Source organism: Myiozetetes cayanensis, unplaced genomic scaffold (assembly GCF_022539395.1).
Source record: "Myiozetetes cayanensis isolate MyiCay16 unplaced genomic scaffold, myiCay2020 scf4, whole genome shotgun sequence".
NCBI lineage: Eukaryota > Metazoa > Chordata > Aves > Passeriformes > Tyrannidae > Myiozetetes > Myiozetetes cayanensis.
This window is the reverse complement of record NW_026087631.1, coordinates 46,473,154-46,492,673: the sequence shown is the minus strand read 5'-3', so window position 1 is coordinate 46,492,673 and position 19,520 is coordinate 46,473,154. Positions and strand designations below refer to the sequence as shown.

At 38.0% G+C, this 19,520-nt stretch overlaps 1 protein-coding gene across 6 annotated transcripts in view; it reads left to right on the top strand.

The window, feature by feature from the left end:
* Window positions 1-19,520, top strand: part of PDE4D (phosphodiesterase 4D) — a 388,091-nt gene that overhangs the window by 283,288 nt on the left and 85,283 nt on the right. For 5 of the 6 annotated variants that reach the window (XM_050330054.1, XM_050330055.1, XM_050330058.1 and 2 more), the window contains exons 3-5: window positions 7,823-7,859; window positions 15,282-15,355; window positions 16,563-16,612. In XM_050330054.1, the coding sequence (XP_050186011.1) occupies window positions 7,823-7,859; window positions 15,282-15,355; window positions 16,563-16,612 (161 nt within the window). Of the gene's footprint in view, window positions 1-7,822; window positions 7,860-11,836; window positions 11,909-15,281; window positions 15,356-16,562; window positions 16,613-19,520 lie in introns of those variants that run through there. The other variant, XM_050330059.1, reaches the window with a different exon arrangement.

The window sequence follows — 19,520 nt, the reverse complement described above, 5'->3', positions numbered from 1 at the left end:
TATCTTTCTGTGGCTGGCTGATAGCAAGCTTGCTCAGGCTGGGTAGTTGCATTGCATAGGTGCTTTTCTCAGCAGCTCTGCTCTCATTTGTTTTAATGAGGAAATCTTTTAGCCTTATCAGTAGGAGGTTCACATGGAAAGTGTTCAGTTTTAAACACTTTGGCTTGTAGAGCAGGGACAAGCAAGCAACCAAATGCTTAAAAGCAGTCCAGGGTAACACATTTTACTTTCATTTGCAACAAACAAAGAGTTTATATGTGTCAGTTAATGTAATCAAAACTGATAAATAGTAACTCATTGAGTGGCAATAACTTGATTGCTTTCAGTTATGTGTGTACATCACTCACTAATTTTCTCTAATCCAAGCAGAAAACAAAACTACCCTGTTCTTCCGTCAAAGGTGGCATGTTATTAAAAACATGGTATTAAAAACAATTCTTAGCTGTATTTCAGCTACATCACAACACCACTATTCTCTAGGTTTTTTCCAGTCTTGCTTATAGCTAAATGATGATTTTGGTTGTATGAACAGTCCAACAATGGCAGTGCTGAATTGGCCTGAACTATTCTGAATCAGTTCAGCATTTTTCTGTTTCAAAGTCCTACATCCTCTGGCTTAATCTAGCCCCTCCTTCAACGTACAAACCAAAGTCCCGCACTGGTAGCTTCTTTGCCCTTACCACAGCTTCAGTGACCTCCAGGCAGATTCCCCTCTGATTTTAGTGAGAAAACCACCTACACAAGTGAGACACTTTGGCAAGCCCATGGTCTGTTTCTCTTCAGGAGTAAGTAATTCCATCTTAATAGAGACCAGTTGCTTAGAGCTGTCCACCATTCCCCTATAATCTAAATGGCCTGCTGTATTATGATAGTATTAAAGCACTGAATCTTGGTGGATGGCTGAAGCAATAAGATACAGATGATTTCTTGAGCTGTGTTTCCATATCTTGCACATAATGGTGACACCCTTCTATGATGGCCCACTGTATCTCTACCAACATTGATTACCTCAGGCAGACTACACAAGTTGGATGTGTGAATGCAGTCTCTTTGGAGAAGGTTTAAGCTTCCTGATCAAAGCAAATGGGTCTGACATAAGAGGTCTTGATGGTCCTCAAACTCTTCCAAAGGTACTGGGAGTTTCATGGGACATGAAAGAAGCCTAGCAGTTTTCCTACAGCTTATTATACAGAAAATAGTAATACTTCCCAATTTTTTGAGTTAATCAGCTAATTGTGATTCCAGCTTATCCACCAATCCTGAATGAAGCTTCTGAATTTGATGGGTCACAGAAACTTAGTTAGTTGCCCTTGTCAGCCAGCAAAATCTCTTTTTTCTAGGCTGCTCAAAAGGCAGTGTGAAAGGATGCTGTGGCTACACAATAAGGACCATAGGTAACTAGATATTACTTCCTGATAGTCCCTGGATGAAATCTCAAAATACTGATTTAGAATTGGTAGCACTGTTCCTTTCCAGTTCCTTAGTCTGTAATGATATGATTTTTTTTTTTTCCAAGTCTTGAGACATCTTCTCACCTTGGGTGCTAATGCAGTTCAGCTTGAAGATTGCAGTTAGGGTAACCTAACACTGATGACTTCAATGAAGCAGTTTCCAAGTATTCAAAGGCTTCTTCACTAAAAAGGTGACATGAAACATTAGAGTACTTTCTTGTATAAAATATAATTGTATCTAGAAAGCTGCAGGTATATTAGTACATAGCATATCTTGGTTGGTATTAGGCATATGTAACAACCCACATTTGTTTTGAGTTGTCTTTTGGATCTCTGATCGTAAGGTAGCCAAGTATTGTTTTCTTCATCAACATGTCATAGTGGAGTAACTTGATTTGTGCTCCCAGTGAAGTTAATCAGGGTCTTTGGAAATACTTACATCTGAAGTTTTTGCTAGTGAGATTTATACTGGAGAAATGTTTTTTCTCTTCGGTATGTCTTTCAAAGTCTAACTTTCTTAGGTAGTTAGTCCAAGGAGAACCACTACAACCATCTTTCTTTTTGCTCGGATAATGGTCTTCTCAGGGACTGTGGCTTTTCTGAGTCAGTCCTCTTCCATCTGGCTGAGCTCAATTAAATTTAGTATACTGAATTCCCAATATTACAGCAATACTTTTTACTAATTAGGGCAAACTGTGCTGTTGAATTAGACAGAAGTGTCAGGAGGACATAACTGCACAGTGTTATAGAAAATTGTGGTGTTCCGGAACACTCAGGTGGTAGTTGATGAGCGTCTGCTTCATTCAGGGTCTAATTCCTGTATACTGTGAGAAAGAACAAGTGGTTTCAAGCAGCTCTTGGTAACAATCCTGTTCCCAGAAATAAAGAAATGGTCTGAGAAAAACAACCCCCTTCTCTTTAGCTCGTGGTTCCAACAACAATTTTAAGTGCTTGCTCTGTCATCAATAAATCCCAGCCTTCCTACAGTGTTGTAGTCTCTAGCCCCTGCCTTAAATGCCTGATCATCCCCCAAATAGAGCTTAGCCTTTCAAAGAAATACAATTCACTAACAAGCCACTGGCTTTTTGGGAAAAGCTGTAACCCAGTTTCCACCACATCTCATAATGTGGGCACAATATTGAGAGCTGCCACTTATGCCCATCCAGTCTTGGCTTTTGGAGCCAGGCCTAGGCTATCTCATATTAGAGCTAGAAAATTGTTTTTGAAGTCTTTAAAGATAGAGATTACATGAGTTAAGCATTATTCCTGTAGAATAAGCTGACTTGAAACACTCTGATTTCTGATTCCACAAATCCAGCCCATTTGGATTCTCCAAATGCAGGCTATAACAAAGTTCAAGCTGCATGGAGCAGCCAGCAACCCCTCCTGCTCACTCTCCAGCTTCTGATGACTAGTACCATTACATGATGTTTCCCCACTGCTCCATCAGGGTACAATCTAGAATCAGCTTTCATTGCTGCTAAAATCTGAATCTAAACAATGTGAATATTTCAGCATAGTTAGTTCATATTTTGTGTGTGTGTATTTGGCTTCATCCATAACATGTTACTGGGGCAGAAAAAAAAATCCTAGCAGTTAGGGTACACTATCGCATTACTCTCTGTCCTTCATTTCTGTTTCACTTGTGTTCCAGCATACAAGTGAAAAAATGTCTCATTTAAGATGCATTTATAGCATACCATTGGACAATAAGTTGGAATCAGTCTTGTATACAGGAATGAGTAGATGTCATGTTTAATCCAGATTTAGATGTTTACACTGAAAAATGAGTCCGCAGTATATTTTCTGATTCAAACAGAAGACTACTTTCATGTTCATCTTTTTTCTTATTTAGCACTTTGTATATAGACAGCATGGATTTTCCCATACTTTCCTGTTTTCTATATTCTTCTTTTATTAAAAAAAAAATAAAATAAAAAATGCCCAAATACAATTCTGTAAAAATGGAGTAAATTCTTGTGACATGAACTTGCTCTCACAGTTCTTGGTGCAGAGCATAATGCAAGGATTCCAAACAGCCACCGTCCTCCTGGGCATTTCAAACTCAGTAGGCAGCTTTATTCTCTCAAATAGGCTATGTCCCAAGTCTGTAGCCAGAGGATCCAACATAGAGGGTGCCAGCTGGATTTAAAGCCTGCCTGGCATCCTCAGCCATTATTTATCCTGGGGAGATAAGTGGAGGACTATGGCAAACCAGTAAGATCATACTTCAAATTGTACAAAGCATCAAGATTCTTTCTGCTATTATTACAATTTTATGCTGTAAGAATTCTATCAAGATTAACCAGCAATTTATTGTAACTTTATCTTGTCCATGAGAACTTTATGTGTCAAAACTGGTGCATTCCCTCCCATTTAAATGAGACAGAACTCTTATTTATCCTGTTTATATCTCCCAAATTCAATATGTGTCCTCAAGATCACTCAGCTGGTATTCTTTACATTTTTGCTGAAAGTCTTAATCAGTGTTTACTAATAGCCTTTACAAAGGCAAACCTTAAGGACCTTTCTTAATGAAGTTCCACACTGGCAAGTGCAGACACACTCCTAGTGGTCTGTAGTGTCTGGGACTCACTTCTCCTTCATGGGTATCTTGAGTTTTTTCTGACCACATTAAAAAAACACCCTTTCTTTCTTAATTATATCCTGACAGATCTGCAGAATTTCTCTCAGGTTACTACTCTTATTAGATCTTACCTGAAATTATCCCAGCTTAATTACAAAATAAAAGTTATGTAGTCACCCTGTCTACCCTTGTGTTAATTTTCCTGCCTGCTTCTCTCTCTGTCCATGCATGCATCTGAAAGTTCCTTATTAGTGAGGGCAAAGTTGATTACTGCTCTATAATTGGGATAGAAGAGACAAATTGATGCCAATGTTGAGGAAAGGAAGGAGAATTTTTGTACTTTGTGTTTGGCAACAGTCAGCTGGACATGTTCAACTAACTTCTAACTTAGTATAGTATTTTCATCTCTTCTCCATGGTGGGGAACAGCATAGGTTATATGAGGTGAGCTCTAGTCTGTCATATAGGAAATGTTAGAAAACAAAAGACAGAAACTTTGCAGAAGGCTGGGCTTCATTACTTCCCTGTGGTAAATAACATGCAATATGGTATAGAATCTTTGGTCTGCTAATGCAGGTTTGGCCATTGTTTTATGTAACAGTGATTCACCTCATGTGGACTGTTGTGTGCTTTGTCAGTGTTCTTGGGTAGTGGGGAAGGGGTCATTTTAACTTTTGGAGCTCTGTGAACAATATTCTGCTTTCAAACCTGTCTTTCCTTTGAAAAATGAAGATGTGAACAAGTATGCCAGGCATTCTAGTTAACAGAGTCCAGCTGATGTGAACAATTTCTTCTAACCTTAAAGGTTAACATCGCTGTTTATATTTAGAAGCTTGTGACATATTACAGGATTTATACTTCCTCTTGCTGCTAGTGTATATAGATGTGTGGCATTGTCAGGCCCAGAATCCAGAAAGAATCCCCTATCAACTTTATACCATCTGTATGAGGATACTCATACATTATAGTGTTTACTACACTGCAGTACACTGTGGATCAATGGCATCTTGAATCATACATTCTTGCTCTTCTGTACAGAAATAACAGTTTCTTTAGACATGTCTACCCCATTTTTGAATACTCACTTTGTCCAGATTTTCTAACCCAATGTAGATTAAAAATTACCACATTATACAATTGCTTTTCAGTTCAAGGGGGTCTGGTGTGTGCTAAACTATTTGGTGAGATCTGTGGGTATCTGTAATTCCAGTATCATACTTTTACCAAAAATAATGATAATTTGTGGAATTGTTGCTTTTGACTCAAGGGGCATTTGAAAAGTGAAAATTAAATTCTGTCTTGATTTCAGTATGTTAAATTGTTACTTAATAATGCCTCTTCTAAAAAATAAGACGCTACAGTATGATAACCACTGTTGTCCAACGAAGTGCAGAAAGAGCTCATGTAGAATGAATTTTTAAAATGAGAGGAGTGGGATCATGCTATGTTATGTAAAATAAAAAAAAAAAAACCTCTAGGGCAGAAAGCTCAGGAACATGTACTTATTGCCTTTTGTAAGTGCCTCAGAGTTTAGGGGCTGGCAAACAGGGACACTGAATAGCAAGAAATGAAGAACAAGAAAATGCCACTGCTAATAAGGAAGTCCACAAGAGTTACTGAGAAGGAGGACAATCTTATTTTCATATTTTTTGCCAATCTGCACTTTGACATTTAATAACTATTGTAGCAGGACGTTAAGGCATGGATGAATAGTTTGTGTATTTTTTTGTCATGTATTAGACATTCAGAAGAGTGTTTGCCATTGACAGATGCTAGAAAGAACTATCTCTACACTATCTGGCTTATTTACAGGTAGAAAACATTCAATGTTTCTGTTCTTTGTCCAGTGCTGCTGCTACCTGTAAACATTTTCATCTTCAGAATGCTACCCCTTCATAATTTCCAAATGTGGGAAATAGACTAGATCAGTAAAAAATGGGTTTGTGTTTTGAGCTGTGCCTCTTTTAAGTGACAATACAGAAGCAAAAATGGAGTGGCTATATGCAAACAGTAAAAATATTCTTTATAAAAGTTAAGAAATTAACAGACTTTACTGAGAAACAACTAAGCCAGGTGTCACATATCAGATAATGCCATTTCAAAGAACTTGAAGACAAAGAGTATAATTTTGCTGGAAGTTAGGTAGTGTAGTCACACTAGGGCTATTTCAGTGGGGAACAGGAGAGAAAGAGAGGAGTTTGGCTTATATTCTGCTAAAGCCTTTGTGTAATTCATTAAGCAATCCTAATCCAAAATGACAGTCTAGGGCATTTGCTGATGTTTTCATGATACAATGAAAACATAAAGAGGTATTAATGCAGCTGCTCATTAATTCCCCTGTTAATGCCTGGGTTGATTCGTGTTGTCTAAAATACCCTACTGGATTTGGCTTCATTGAGTTATTAAAGCTACTGAGCATTCCTCCCATGGCGACATGTTTCAGTTTTGGCTTACATGCTTACCAGCCAGTCTGGGACTGTGGTTTCACCTGAAGCAACACCCAATTCTAACCACTCCTACAAAGACTGTTAAAACTGCAGATTTCTTCCACAGGGTCCATAAAAATCCATTCCTCTATTACAAAAGGAATAAAAGAGATGTAAATAAAAATGGTTACACAGATATTAAGTATTCTGATAATTTTTAATTTTGGGAAGTTTTGTTCTTACAGATTGATTATGCAATGGTACAGATTGCACATACTGGTTTTTTATTGGGTTTTTGCAATACTTGCAAACTATTTTTGTCTTGTGGTCAGTATATAAATTATAAGAATGATGTAGCATCTCAAACACAAATCATATTTCTCATTTTATCCGCCTTTTTTTAATTAGTTTTTCAAGGACTTGAAATCCATTGTTAAATACTCATATTTTACGCTTAAACTTAAATAATATTAAAATGGCACCAAAGCAATGGTAGTTTCTGCTGGAGGCTGCAACTTATAATTCATCATGATTAATTCACCAGGGCAAAGTAAATTAAAAACAGAGTCATATTGGATTTTTGTCTTTGGAAAATTTATTTTTGCCTCATTTGCTTTCATATACCCTGTCATATACATAAGATAACTGAAACCTGCAAGTTTTCCTTGTCCTCGTGTTTTGACTCTATCTTCTCAATTCTACAGATGCTACCCTTAAGCCTTTCAGTCTAGTTGTATTTAGAAGTCTATATCTTTTTGAAACCATTTCAAGTGGCAGGTTTTGGTGCTGAAGAAAAGGAACCCTGCTTTTTCTTTCTCCCTTTTCCCCTACAGTGCGTCATCCTCGCACCTTGCCCAGACGTCACCCCTGGTGTAGGTGAGGTTGCCACAGCAACAGCACACACTTGGTCACACCCCCTCTAGCTACAGAAGTCTGAATTAGTTTGAAAGTTTTACTAGGTTTTTATTCATCTGTGATGCACTGCCCAGCCATCTGCTGTTAGTCACCCATCCAGTGCTCACAAGCCTGCTGGTAAATGGAGTCATTTTTGGAACTTTCACCTCCATCCTTTGGGATGAAATCTCTCAAGAATAGTCCTGGGTGGTCAGTCACCTGCCCAACCTGCAGTGTAGAAACTGACTGGTCTGTCAGCCATCCCATAGACATGTCAGGCAGTTGTGCAATAACTAAGTTCACATTTGCTTTTCATAGAATGTGTAAAGCAATAGTACTGTGTAATTGCAGAAGAATAAAGCTGGAGTTACTGACAGTACATTTTAAGAGCTGATTTTCTTCCTGTTAAAGCAACAAGATAAATTTTTGGTAATACCTAACTCACAACTCTGCTCATTTTTTCAGACATGGAGATGACTTGATTGTGACACCGTTTGCTCAGGTAGGAACAATTTTGCCATATTTCTCACATGATCTTGTAATTTAAAGACTAAATGGCCAAACCAGGTTTTTTTATCATTATTATTGTATAAGATATGTTTGCTTGAAATAAGAAAAAATGTCTAAACAGAAAATCATAAACTTCTTACTCTTGTTATCTGCACCTCTCTTTCTTAATGGTTTTTGATTATCTGAAAAGTTGAAGTACAACAGCACAATAAACAGCTTTGATCTCTTTTCAAATACTGTAACAGGCAGTCATAATGAAGACAAATCTCTGCTGTTATTGTATTACTTTTTATAATTACAATTTCTTCATTTGAACAAATTTTATGCATTAAATATGTGATTTCTAGATATGAGAAGTTTTACCCAGAATACTTACATTCCTTTGCAAAACCATGTGTTTGGTTTTTCTATTCAGATTCTGTTTTATAAAGTATCACTTCAAAATTCTTTACAATTCAGATAAAGACTTCACAGTTTTTCACAATAGAGCTGTCTTATCATGTAGGAAAAGTTAATATTCCTTGAATTCATAATGATAGGTTTTACTCTGAAATAGATAGGAATGAAAGTCAGTTCAGTGTAATTACAAAGTCATATTGATTGAAGGTGAATGGGAAAAGAAAGGCTGAGTCACACAGGAGTCTCAAATAAGAAATGTGCAATGTTAGTCTCAATATGGAGGTTGCTCTGGTCTAATGATAAGCTGTTAAAAGAATATTTATTTAATAGTTTATTAGATATTTAATTATATTGTAAACAGTTACAGTGTTTATAAAACTGGAAGCAAGTTCTTAATATGAGTAATACTATCATCTTTTATTAGTAGAGAAAAGATAAGCAAGTGCATTTTATAAAAATACTCTGAAGTCTCTCAAATATTAAATATACTTCAACAATAATAGAATAGAATAGAAGAAATTACAGAAAAAAAAAGTCAACACACTTCTGGTTTTATTTCCTCAGGAAGCAGAAATCCTAATTCTTAAGTACAGAAGAATATATAAATTTTATGATGCTCAAGCAAACCAGTAATATTTACTATCATTTCTGTTCATTGTGATCTGATTTTTTTTACAAAAAAAATTACTAGGTTCTAGTTTCCCTAGAAAAAAGCAAACAGTACACTCCATTTATGGATATCCTTTTCCTGGGACAAAACTTCCTTTCTTTTAAGGGCAGTTTTGTATTCTTGTTGACATTAATGGATGTACTTCAGCAAATAGAGCAAAAGCAGTTGAATGCTATGGCTACTTGCACCAAGGCACTGTAACTGATTGATTGAGAGCTTTTTCAATGCAAAACCCTGTTAGCAGTCATTTAAGTCAACCTGGTTTTATTTGCGTGGAACAAGAGAAAAGCACTCACAGGGTGAGTGATTGTGTCACATTCCCTGACACAGGAGAAACTGAGATGCAGGTGAGAGAGTGTGCCTAATAGAGGGAAAGTGACATCTGATTAGACTCTTAGGACATAACCCTTATCTAAAAATTATAGAATATGCAAAATCTCATCTCCAAGTGGGGCCTGCTGACGGACTTTGTCCACAGTGAAGCACTGAGCCCATCCCTCTGAGTTACTTTAGCAGTGTTAGGACCTCGCTCAGGACTTCAGAAATTGGGTGACATCTCCCAGTGCAATGTCCACACATACAAACTACCATTTTAATGTCTTCCTAAAGCAATATTTTAACATGTAAATACATTTTTTGTGTGCATCACAGTGTGAGGAACACATGTTTGAGTTATTTCAAACCATCTGTATTTTCTTCACTTGTTTAGGAAGCTTGTTTCATTTGATCATGAGCCACCTGGTGGTAATAAACCTAGTTTAGCATTTCAGATTCTATTCAGCATATCCCCATGGTAGTGCAGCTGCATTTTTTGTATGGAGGCAGGGTGGCATACTGTGTCCCCCACATAGAAGCTGGTCCCAGGTCATGATAATTTACTATATTTACTAGAGGAGAATTTTTTAAGCTAAAATTAAAAAAAAAAAAAATCTATCATAAGGATATTATCAGTTGCATTTCCCTATATTGTAATATACAGGAACTGCTGTAATTTAATTATTCATAGAATTTTACTTTACAAAATAATTTGAGGGATTTGAAACTTAAGGAATCTGTAGGTTTTTAATTACCAAAAAAAGTTCAATATTTAAAATCTGTTTGCAACTGTTTATATATAACTTGACTTTGAAAACATTAGTATTTACTGGGAGATTAAACCTAAAGCAGTTTGCATATGATGAATTGCTTTTATGCTCACAAATCTAACTCTAGAAATAATAATCACAAGTAGAACCTCTGTGGGCAGATTTAACTGTCACTTACAGAAAATATAGTGGAAAATTGAAATAATATTTTATGCACTTCTAATATAATACACTTATTAATACCGTTATACAAGAAATCAAGATGTTTAAATCTATTGTAGCCAATGACCAAAGTTTTTGTTTTCACTTATACATTGGTTGCAGTGTATGTGAGGATGGCTTGCACTTGCAGAAACTGTCAAAGTATGTGCTTTTATAATCATAGAATCATAGAATTGTTTATGTAGGAAAGGATGTCCAAGATCATCAAGTCCAACCATTAACCTAAAACTGCTGGGTCCACCACTAAGCCATGTCGGCTAGCACCACATCTACGTTTTTTGAATGTTTCTAAGGATGGTGATTCCACCACTTGCCTGGGCAGCCTGTTCCAGTGGAGACCAACCTTTCAATGAATAAATTTTTCATAATATCCAATCTAAACTTCCCTTGATGGAACTTGAAGTAGTTTCATCCCAGTCATGGGAGACTGCAACCTGTCTGCTGGAAACTCAACATACATAAAAGAGGCAGTCTAGGAGGTTCCTGGAGTGTGTGGAAGATAACTTCTTGTTGCAGCTGGTAAGTGAGCCTACCAAGGGTAATGCCTTGCTAGACCTGCTATTTACGGAGGGTACAGTGACCATGATATAATAGAGTTTTCAGTACTTGGTGAATAAAGGAGGGGTGACAACAAAACCTCTACCCTGGACACTGGTTCGCAGAGTTCCTTGGGAATCAGCCCTTAAAAACAAAGGGGCCCAGGAAGATTGGACATACTGTACGAAATAATTCTTAAAGGCACAGGAGCAGACTGCCCATTTGTCCCAAAAGACAAGTTGTCGGGAAGATGATTTGCCTTGTTTGAGCAGGGAGATTTTGCAGGAACTCAAGGAAAAAAAGAAGATGTCTCATCTTTGGAAAAAGGGACAGGCAGCCCAGGAAGTGGTTAAGGATGTCATTAGCTTGTCTAGAAAGGAAATTAGAAAGGCAAAAGCTGACCACTTCTGCAAAGGATAATAAAAAGTGCTTTCATTAATAACAAAAGGAGGGTCAAGGAAAAAACCTCCATTCTTTATTGTATGTGGGGGGAAATATCATCACCAAAGGCGAGGTACTTAAGTGACACCTTTGCCTCAGTCTTCAACGGTAAGACAAGTGATCCTCAGGGCAACCGGCCCCCTGAGCAGGTGGACAGGGACAGGGAGCACAGTAGACCCCCCTGTAATCCAGGACGAGGCAGTTAGTGACCTGCTGTGCCACTTACATGCTCACAAATGGGATCAAATGGGATCCCTCATAGTGATGAGGGAGCTGGCAGAACAGCTTGCCAAGCCACTCTCCATCATTTATCATCAGTCCTGGCAGACCAGGGAGGTCCCAGATGAGTGGAGGTTGGTCAGTGTGATGGCTATCCAAAAGAAGGTTGGAAGGAGGATCCAGGGAACTACAGGCTTATCATCCTGACCTTAGTATCTGGCAAGGTTATGGAATAGATCATTGAGTGCCATCACATGGCATGTACAGGACAACTAGGAGATCAGACCCAGCTGGAAGGGTTTAGGAAAGGCAGCTCCTGCCTGACCAACTTGATCTTCTTTGATGACCAGGTGACCCACGTAGTGGATGGAGGGAAAGGCTGTGGATGTTGTCTACCTGGATTTCAGCAAAACCTTTGACACCCAGCAGCATTCTCCTGGAAAAGCTGGCAGCACATGGCTTGGACAGGTGCGCTCTTCCCTGGGTTAAGGACTGTCTGGATGGCTGGGCCCAGAGAGTGATGGTGAATGGAGTTAGACCCAGTTGGCAGCTGGTCACTAGCGGTGTCCCCCCAGGGATCGGTGTTGGCCCCAGTTCTGTTCACTATCTTACTGATGATTTGGGTGAAGGGATCAGGTCTACCCTTAGATGACACCAAGCTGGGTGGAAGTGTTCATCTGCTGGAGGGCAGGGAGACTCTGCAGAGGGATCTGGACAGGCTGGATCAGTGGACCAAGGCCAAAGGAATGAAGTTCAACAAGGCCAAGTGCCAAACCCCAGGCAGCACTGCAAGCTGGGGGCAGAATGGCTGGAAAGTAAAAGCAAAAAAGGACCTGGGGGTGGTGGTAAACATGAGCCGATAGCCAAGAAAGCCAATGGCATCCTGATTTTCCCCCTGTACTGGAACTGGTGAGGCCACACCTTGAGTACTGTGTCCAGTTCTGGACCACTCAATACAGGAAGGAGGAGGTCCAGAGAAGGGCAAGAGAGCTGGTGAAGGGTCTGGAGCACAAGTCCTATGAGGAGAGGCTGAGGGAGCTGGGGTTATTTGTGCTGGAGAAGAGGAGGCTCAGGGGTGATCTCATCACTCTCTAAAACTACCTGAAAGGAGCTTGCGGCTGGGGGTGTTGGCCTCTTCTCCCATGGTACTAGTGATGGATGACAGGACATAGTCTTAGGCTGCACCAGGGGAGGCTTAGGTTGGACATTAGGAAGAATTTCTTCACAGGGTGATTAGACATTGGAATGTACTGCTCAGGGAAGTGGTGCAGTCACTGTGCTTGCAGGTGTTTAAGAAAAGACTGGACATGGCGTTTAGTTCCATGGTCTAGTTGACAAGGTGGTGATCAGTCAAAGGTTATACTCGATGATCTCAGAGGTCTTTTCCAGCCTAATTAATTTTGTGAGTCTGTGAGTCTGTGATCTTGTTCTATCACTTGTGACCTGGGAGAAAAGACCGACCTGCACCTGACTCCTTTCAGATAGTTGTAGAGAGTGATGAAGTCCCCCTCAGCCTCCTTTTCTCCAAACAACCCCAGCTCCCTCAGCCTTTCCTTGTAAGACTTGTGCTGCGTTATTGCTAAAGCATCCAGGATGGTGGGCAGGTGCTGGACGTTTCACCCTTGGACCTGAAGAATAAAGAGGACATACAAAACAACAGTCAAGACTCTGCTTTCTGAAAAAAGACAGATTTTTATTATTTCAGACACTAGAAAATTCTGGTTATGTGCATAGTGGTGAGCACACAGAGAAACACCCTTGCAGCCTGTCTGGGACTCAAGCATGGGTCCAGCAAGCCTTGTTAACCTCCACTCACAATTGGCCTTGAGCAACCTTGCAGCTCTGCACACTTCTTTCCTCAGCATCTCAGCTGTTTAATGTCCTGTTATTTCAGATGCAAAACATACCACAGCTATCTTCATGTTTTCACATGGCAACGTGTCTAGCCTACTAACCTGTCTGAAACTGCTCTGTGCAGCAGGTTTAGAGCCATTCATTGCCATTCAGAACAGGCAGATCTGAGAAGCATGAGTGACCTGAGGTCACTCTCTGAGGAGTCACTCCATTACCTTAATTATGTGCTTCCAATTCTCAGTGCACCTGCATATGCAGCCAATTTGAGTATAACAGGGTTTATTGAGTAGGAACTTGAAGCCAGGAAAACTGATTTTTTCATGTCCTGGAACAGCTCTGGAAGCCATATAGATACCTTTCTCTGAAAATACTAGGACATGCAAACCATCTCAGCATCCTGATACATGTAAACTGAACCCAGGCAGATTGACAAAAGAGAAGTAAAAATGGACTTCAGTCATTAAAATGTGAATCTTATCTTAATAGGCCAAACTTCTTTTTTGTTTATGCTTTCCTTTTCCTTCCACCTTCAACTCATACTTTCCTTTTACAATATTTTCATGCTTCAGCAGTTTTTCACTGTATTTGAAGTGCTCATTTTTGGATCTCTGAACTCCAAGATCATCTTTCACCTGCTCAGTTCATGCCTGATTTCCATCTGTCTACATGAAACATCGAAATACAGTATTTTTTGGTGTCACTGTTCCCTGGGCATGCAAATCTGATAGCAGATTTTTTAATTAAATTTTATTATTTTTATTCCTTACTGAATGTAAAATATGTAAGTGTGCCTCCTGATCTTTGGAAAGAAAAATGTAATGAAATTAATGCCATGTAGTTAGACAAATGTATTTTTATTATGTATCTCATTTGGTAATTAATTACAATAGCTTGAACAATGCCAGTTATTATTAACTTCTGAGTATCTTCTGTTACAAGTTTTCATTAATTTATTCTTTTCAGTCTCCCATCCCCTTCCTATCCCCTGTATAAATTTAAGGTGCTATGAAAAGAGGGTTGTGTCCTCCTCAAATCATACCTCTAAAACCCATATTCCCATTCCTGTTTTCATTATGCCTCTGGTGAGTTCACTAGGAAACCAGCCCAGTCTGGGCTGGGAGAAAAAGAAGAGTAACTTCTGCAGACACACCAGTGATTAGTGTGTCTGCTTCCTCCCAGTTCCAGTCTGGTTCCAAAGAACTCATGGTTCCTATCTGACATCAACTGAACTAGCTCTTCCTTGTCAGAGAGGTTCATCTTCTTATTCTTATGTGCTACAAAATTTATTGCATTTATCCAGCTGCCTTCAGAAGAGAGTGCCTGTGCCACTTATAATAAGAAGACACTCCTCTGCTGCATCTCCTATATGATGTCTTGCATGAAATTAAGTCCAGAAAGGAAGTTGTTTTTCTTTTCCCAATGTGTAAAGTTTGTAAGAACCTGCAGACATTTTCCCCCTTCTGAGGTGATACCTTCCTCTTTTTCTGATCTTCTGCACTAAGTCCCCAAATCAATTATGCATCTTAAAGGAGATGCACTTACTTTTCTTGGCAGTCTAGACAATCTTACTCCTTTTGTCCTTTGGAGTTTGTGGGGACTGAACTGCAAATGGAAGATTCTGTAATTATTTCTTCTCTATGAAGTATTAGGCTTGAAAGGGCTAATATCATTCAAACTCAAATACTTTTATGGTAATTTTAAGGAAATAAGTAGTATTCTGTGAAAAACTTTCCTCCTCCTCAAGTAAACTTGCATTTAAACAAATAATGAGTTGTTTATGTGGGGAAAAAAAAGAAATAAACTATACCCTCCTATTACAGACATGTTATTGTTAAATAAAGGTCAAAGGCTGCAGACTAACCAACCCTGGAAACCTTTTGCAATTATTTTGCAATGCCCTTTCCTTTTTCTTTCAGCACAGTGGAGGAGAGATATATCAGTCTCACTTGTGCAGACATTTATACTGAAACCACTTTGTCTGTTCCAGGTGCTGGCCAGCCTGCGTACTGTACGGAATAACTTTGCTGCATTAACCAATTTACAAGATCGAGCACCCAGCAAGTAAGTGTCATTTTTTGGCCACTGAAATTTTTGCAGTGATACTTTTTAATGTATACTAAAAATGATGATTAGATGTTACAGATTTCAGCCTGTGGCACTGAACCTGTATAAAACATGCATGAGTAATTAGCTTATTAATCCCTTGAGGATGTTATTCTTGATAACTGAGACAACAACCCCTTGCCTTCTGATTGATGTTGCATTGCTGTCCTCACATAAACTTGGGGTAGTTTTGTGCAACTTATATGATTTTAAGTAAGTTGGTCATATGTCATATTCAAAGATGATTCAGGCACAGTCTGAGTCTTGCAAATGATCCCGAGTGAGCAAACAGCTGCAGTCAGTGAGAGCTACTTGTGTGATCCGAACCTAGAACTCTGCCTAACTCATCCAAGATAGTGACATCCCACTCATGCAGAGTAGTTCATAATTATAAATTAGACATTATAAATATGATCTTTCTCCAATTGTGTTAAAGTGTCACAGTGAACGTTAATGTTATCTTCACTGACAAATTTTGTAATGCAGTCATTTCCCTCATCCAAAATGTGCATCTCTAGAGCTTAGAAGTCATTAGTATTCCAAAGACAGTGGCCTACCATTGCATATGCAATGCTACTAAAAGATATTTCCATGTCTCTTCATCGGAATATGCGGACCTTATGTGTTCCCTGCTTTCAATCATCCATAACTCACATCCCTATGCATCAGTGTCAGTCCAGTATCTTATAGCATTCTTCAGTGGGCAGAACAGTCCACTGAACTGTTTTCCTGAAAGCTTATTGTGAAAGGTAAATGCAAAATAATGTGTGAAATGTACATGAAAAATAGTAGAGTGAAAAAGAATTAAAGTAAACATTTCAAGTCAAAGAAAATGAGAAGTGCAAGACTTGTTAGAATAATGCTAACTATGTATATAAATTTTAAACTAGGTAGAAGCTTTACATATGATTAGGCAGGCTTTTAATAAACTTTTAAGTTCCTAAAATATTCCTGTCTTGCAGTCCCCAATCTGCAGAGAGGTTTCAGGGAGGTCAGTTAGGAATTCTCTTCTACACCAGAAAGAAATATCTGCTGTAAATAAACTTTGGCAATGCCAGTGTAGTCCATTCCAAAATAATTTCCCAAGGTAATGTGTTTTCTATTACATTGTTCAGTCATCTGTAAGTTTATCGGGCCTAGACCTTTTTTATTTTCTTTTCAATAGACGATCACCAATGTGTAACCAAGCATCTATTAACAAAGCAACTATAACAGGTAAGAAGAATTTATTTATAAAAACATCTCACTGAACACTGTGTTTTTTAATAATAACCTTATATTGTTTCATCTCCTTATATCTGTTTTATTAAAGAGGTTTTGAGTCATCTCGTTACTCAAATTGGTTACTTTTACTGTTCTATCATGTCAGCTTTTGACTTCTGTTTTATTAACCTGGTTTTAATTTAAGTTCTTTCTCAATTCTTTTTCCTTATATACCACTGTGTGACTGTTTCATGATTACATTTATTAGTACCTTCTTGTAATGAAATGTAGTAGAAAAAACTGGTATGAGGAATGCATCAATCTTTCTCTTTGGGATATGGAGTTCTGAAGATATACAGGGGCAAAGTCTTTGCATTACAAGCGCTTAGGCAATGAGGAGAAATTATCAAAACTTTTCAGATTTAGGATGGTAAATTCTATTTCTATAACATTTGTAGGTGAGTAAGAGAAAAAATAATTTCCTTTTAAAAGACAGTATTATTTCTAAGGAAACATTAACTTGAAAACAGGACTGGCACTCTAAGTTATGTGAATACTTTGGAAAATTTTACCCTACAGCCCTGTCAGTTGTTTTTAGGGCAACTTGGTCTTGGTCATCTTTATGGGAATACAGTTTATTTGACCCCATACTTTTTACATCATGTTCTTACACTTTGTAATTTTCCAGGTGATTACTTTGTCTATCATGTTCTCTCAGAGTGAAAGAGCATTTGCTTTGCCTCTTGATGAAAGTATACAGACAGTTGCTAACAGGCAAATTATCATTTAAACTAAAACCAGAAACATAATTTTCCTTAATTTTCAAAATACCTTTTTCCTTTTTATTATATAATACCTTTGTAACTCAAGAAAGAAATGCTACTTCAGCAATTTTGAGGAGAAGCATGGTTTTGTAACATTCAATAGTTTCTGTCTTTAGGCTCTGGGATATGTTAAAAGTGATGGTGTTTTTCAGTTAACCTCTAACAATAGCCATACTTACCTCAAAATGACACAGTCTTGGCAATTCTGTAGAGCTTTTATTTTCCTAGGAACTAATCATGCAACATGACCATTTGTGTATAGGACTTAGCAGGAAACAGAAGGTCAAGTCTTCAAATCTAAAAACAGAAAGGCATTCTTGTTAAAGAATGTTCTGCAATCTTACTTACATTCATGTAAATTAAATAAATAGGAGGAAGATAGAAATATATACATGGATCAATTATAATCATGATCCTTTGTTAATATATTCCTTTAAGAGGTAATTGGTTTCAAATTGCTCTCCATAAGCCATTACTTGAAAATACTCCATACTCAAAAAGAGGGCTCTTTCTTTGGTTTCAAGGGACTAACTTTAGAAAGCCTATAACACAGGAAAATTTGTGACAGTAAATAAATACAATATCCACAAGAGCAGATGTGCATGCACATGAACACACAGCAGGCTTACCTTACATGCCCTCCCACATTTACTTGGCTGAGGTCAGCTTCTTTTCTCCAGCAGGAGAAGCTACTCAGACAGCAGGACCATAGACAGTCTCTGTTGTAAGATGTTGCTGCTCTTTCTAAATTCTCCCTGATCTGAAGATTTCCATTCAATTAATCCTCAGAGGATATTTACATATCATCCAAAATTTTAATATTTAGAACGAAGGTGATACAATAAGGGCTGCAGTTAATTACAAAATGCTTCTTTGCCAATAAATTCAAAGAAAGCAAGAAAAGACAAAGAATACTAATGATAATTTAATCTAATTTAGTTTAATTTAGTTTAATCTGATTTCTCAGAGATGCTGTTGAAATTGCTGTGCCCAAATTATGCATTGAACTGGATGAGCTGGGGCTTCTGTGCATTGGATATAAATGGCGGAAAGACTTTAATGATACAGAAAAGATATTAAGTCAGTATAAAGCATAAAAATGGCTACAATCCATTTTGAAGATTGAGTCTGGATACTATTTTGCATGAATGGGTTTGCCTACTCTTAGTTACAGCCTGGTTTTTGTATTTCCGTGGCAACAAATTTCATGGCATAGGGACAGAAGTATGCATAGGTGTGTCCTTGGGGCATACAAAATCCTAGTAAAACACATTGCATTACAGCACTATGTTAAGTATGAAGATATCTTATAAACACTTTTGCTGCTCTTCACTAAGTATTTGAAACCCTTTCAGATGCTACCAAGCTTTTTGAATTCTTCTGGGGAATGTTCGAAATGTAGCTTGTGCAGATTCTTCCTGCTGAGAAATCCTCCTGGTTGTGCTGTTCTCAGAGTCTGTGTCATGGAAAACCCAGAACAGGTAGAGAAACACCAGACAGGTAGAGCCTCATCACATCATTCAGACAGCTCATCTAGCAATCTCAGTGGGAACTGATCACCAGTGTAACAAACTAGGTAACTGGAAGGCACAGTGTCACTAAAGTATATAAATCATAAACCAGAAAACAGACACTTGAGATGGAGATTTTATGTTGCTAAGCTTCCTGAAAGACATGTCTTTGGGAAGACTTTATCTGAAGAAAGGGATGACCACAGAAGGGAACTACTGCAGAAGATATGGGGGAAAACAAGGGAAAGATGAAAAGGAATTTGATAAAGCGAAGTGACTAAAAGAGCAAAATTCCTATTTACTATTTTAAGAATTCACCCAGAGGCACAAATGCATGACAAAATACCTTAGCAAAAAAGGAAGAAACTGTCAAATTGAGAAGTGAGGCAGCATGAGAATCACATGTTCAAATTCTTAGAAGTAACAGCAACCATGGTGGCCTTAAAATTTACATTGATTTTTCAGTGTAAATGTGCAGAAGTTGATGATCAAAATAAAATCTATTCAATATATCCACATGAATCCATTTCGTAACTTTCTTGATAGAAACTAATGAATATCAATGACATACTTGAAATTCAGTAT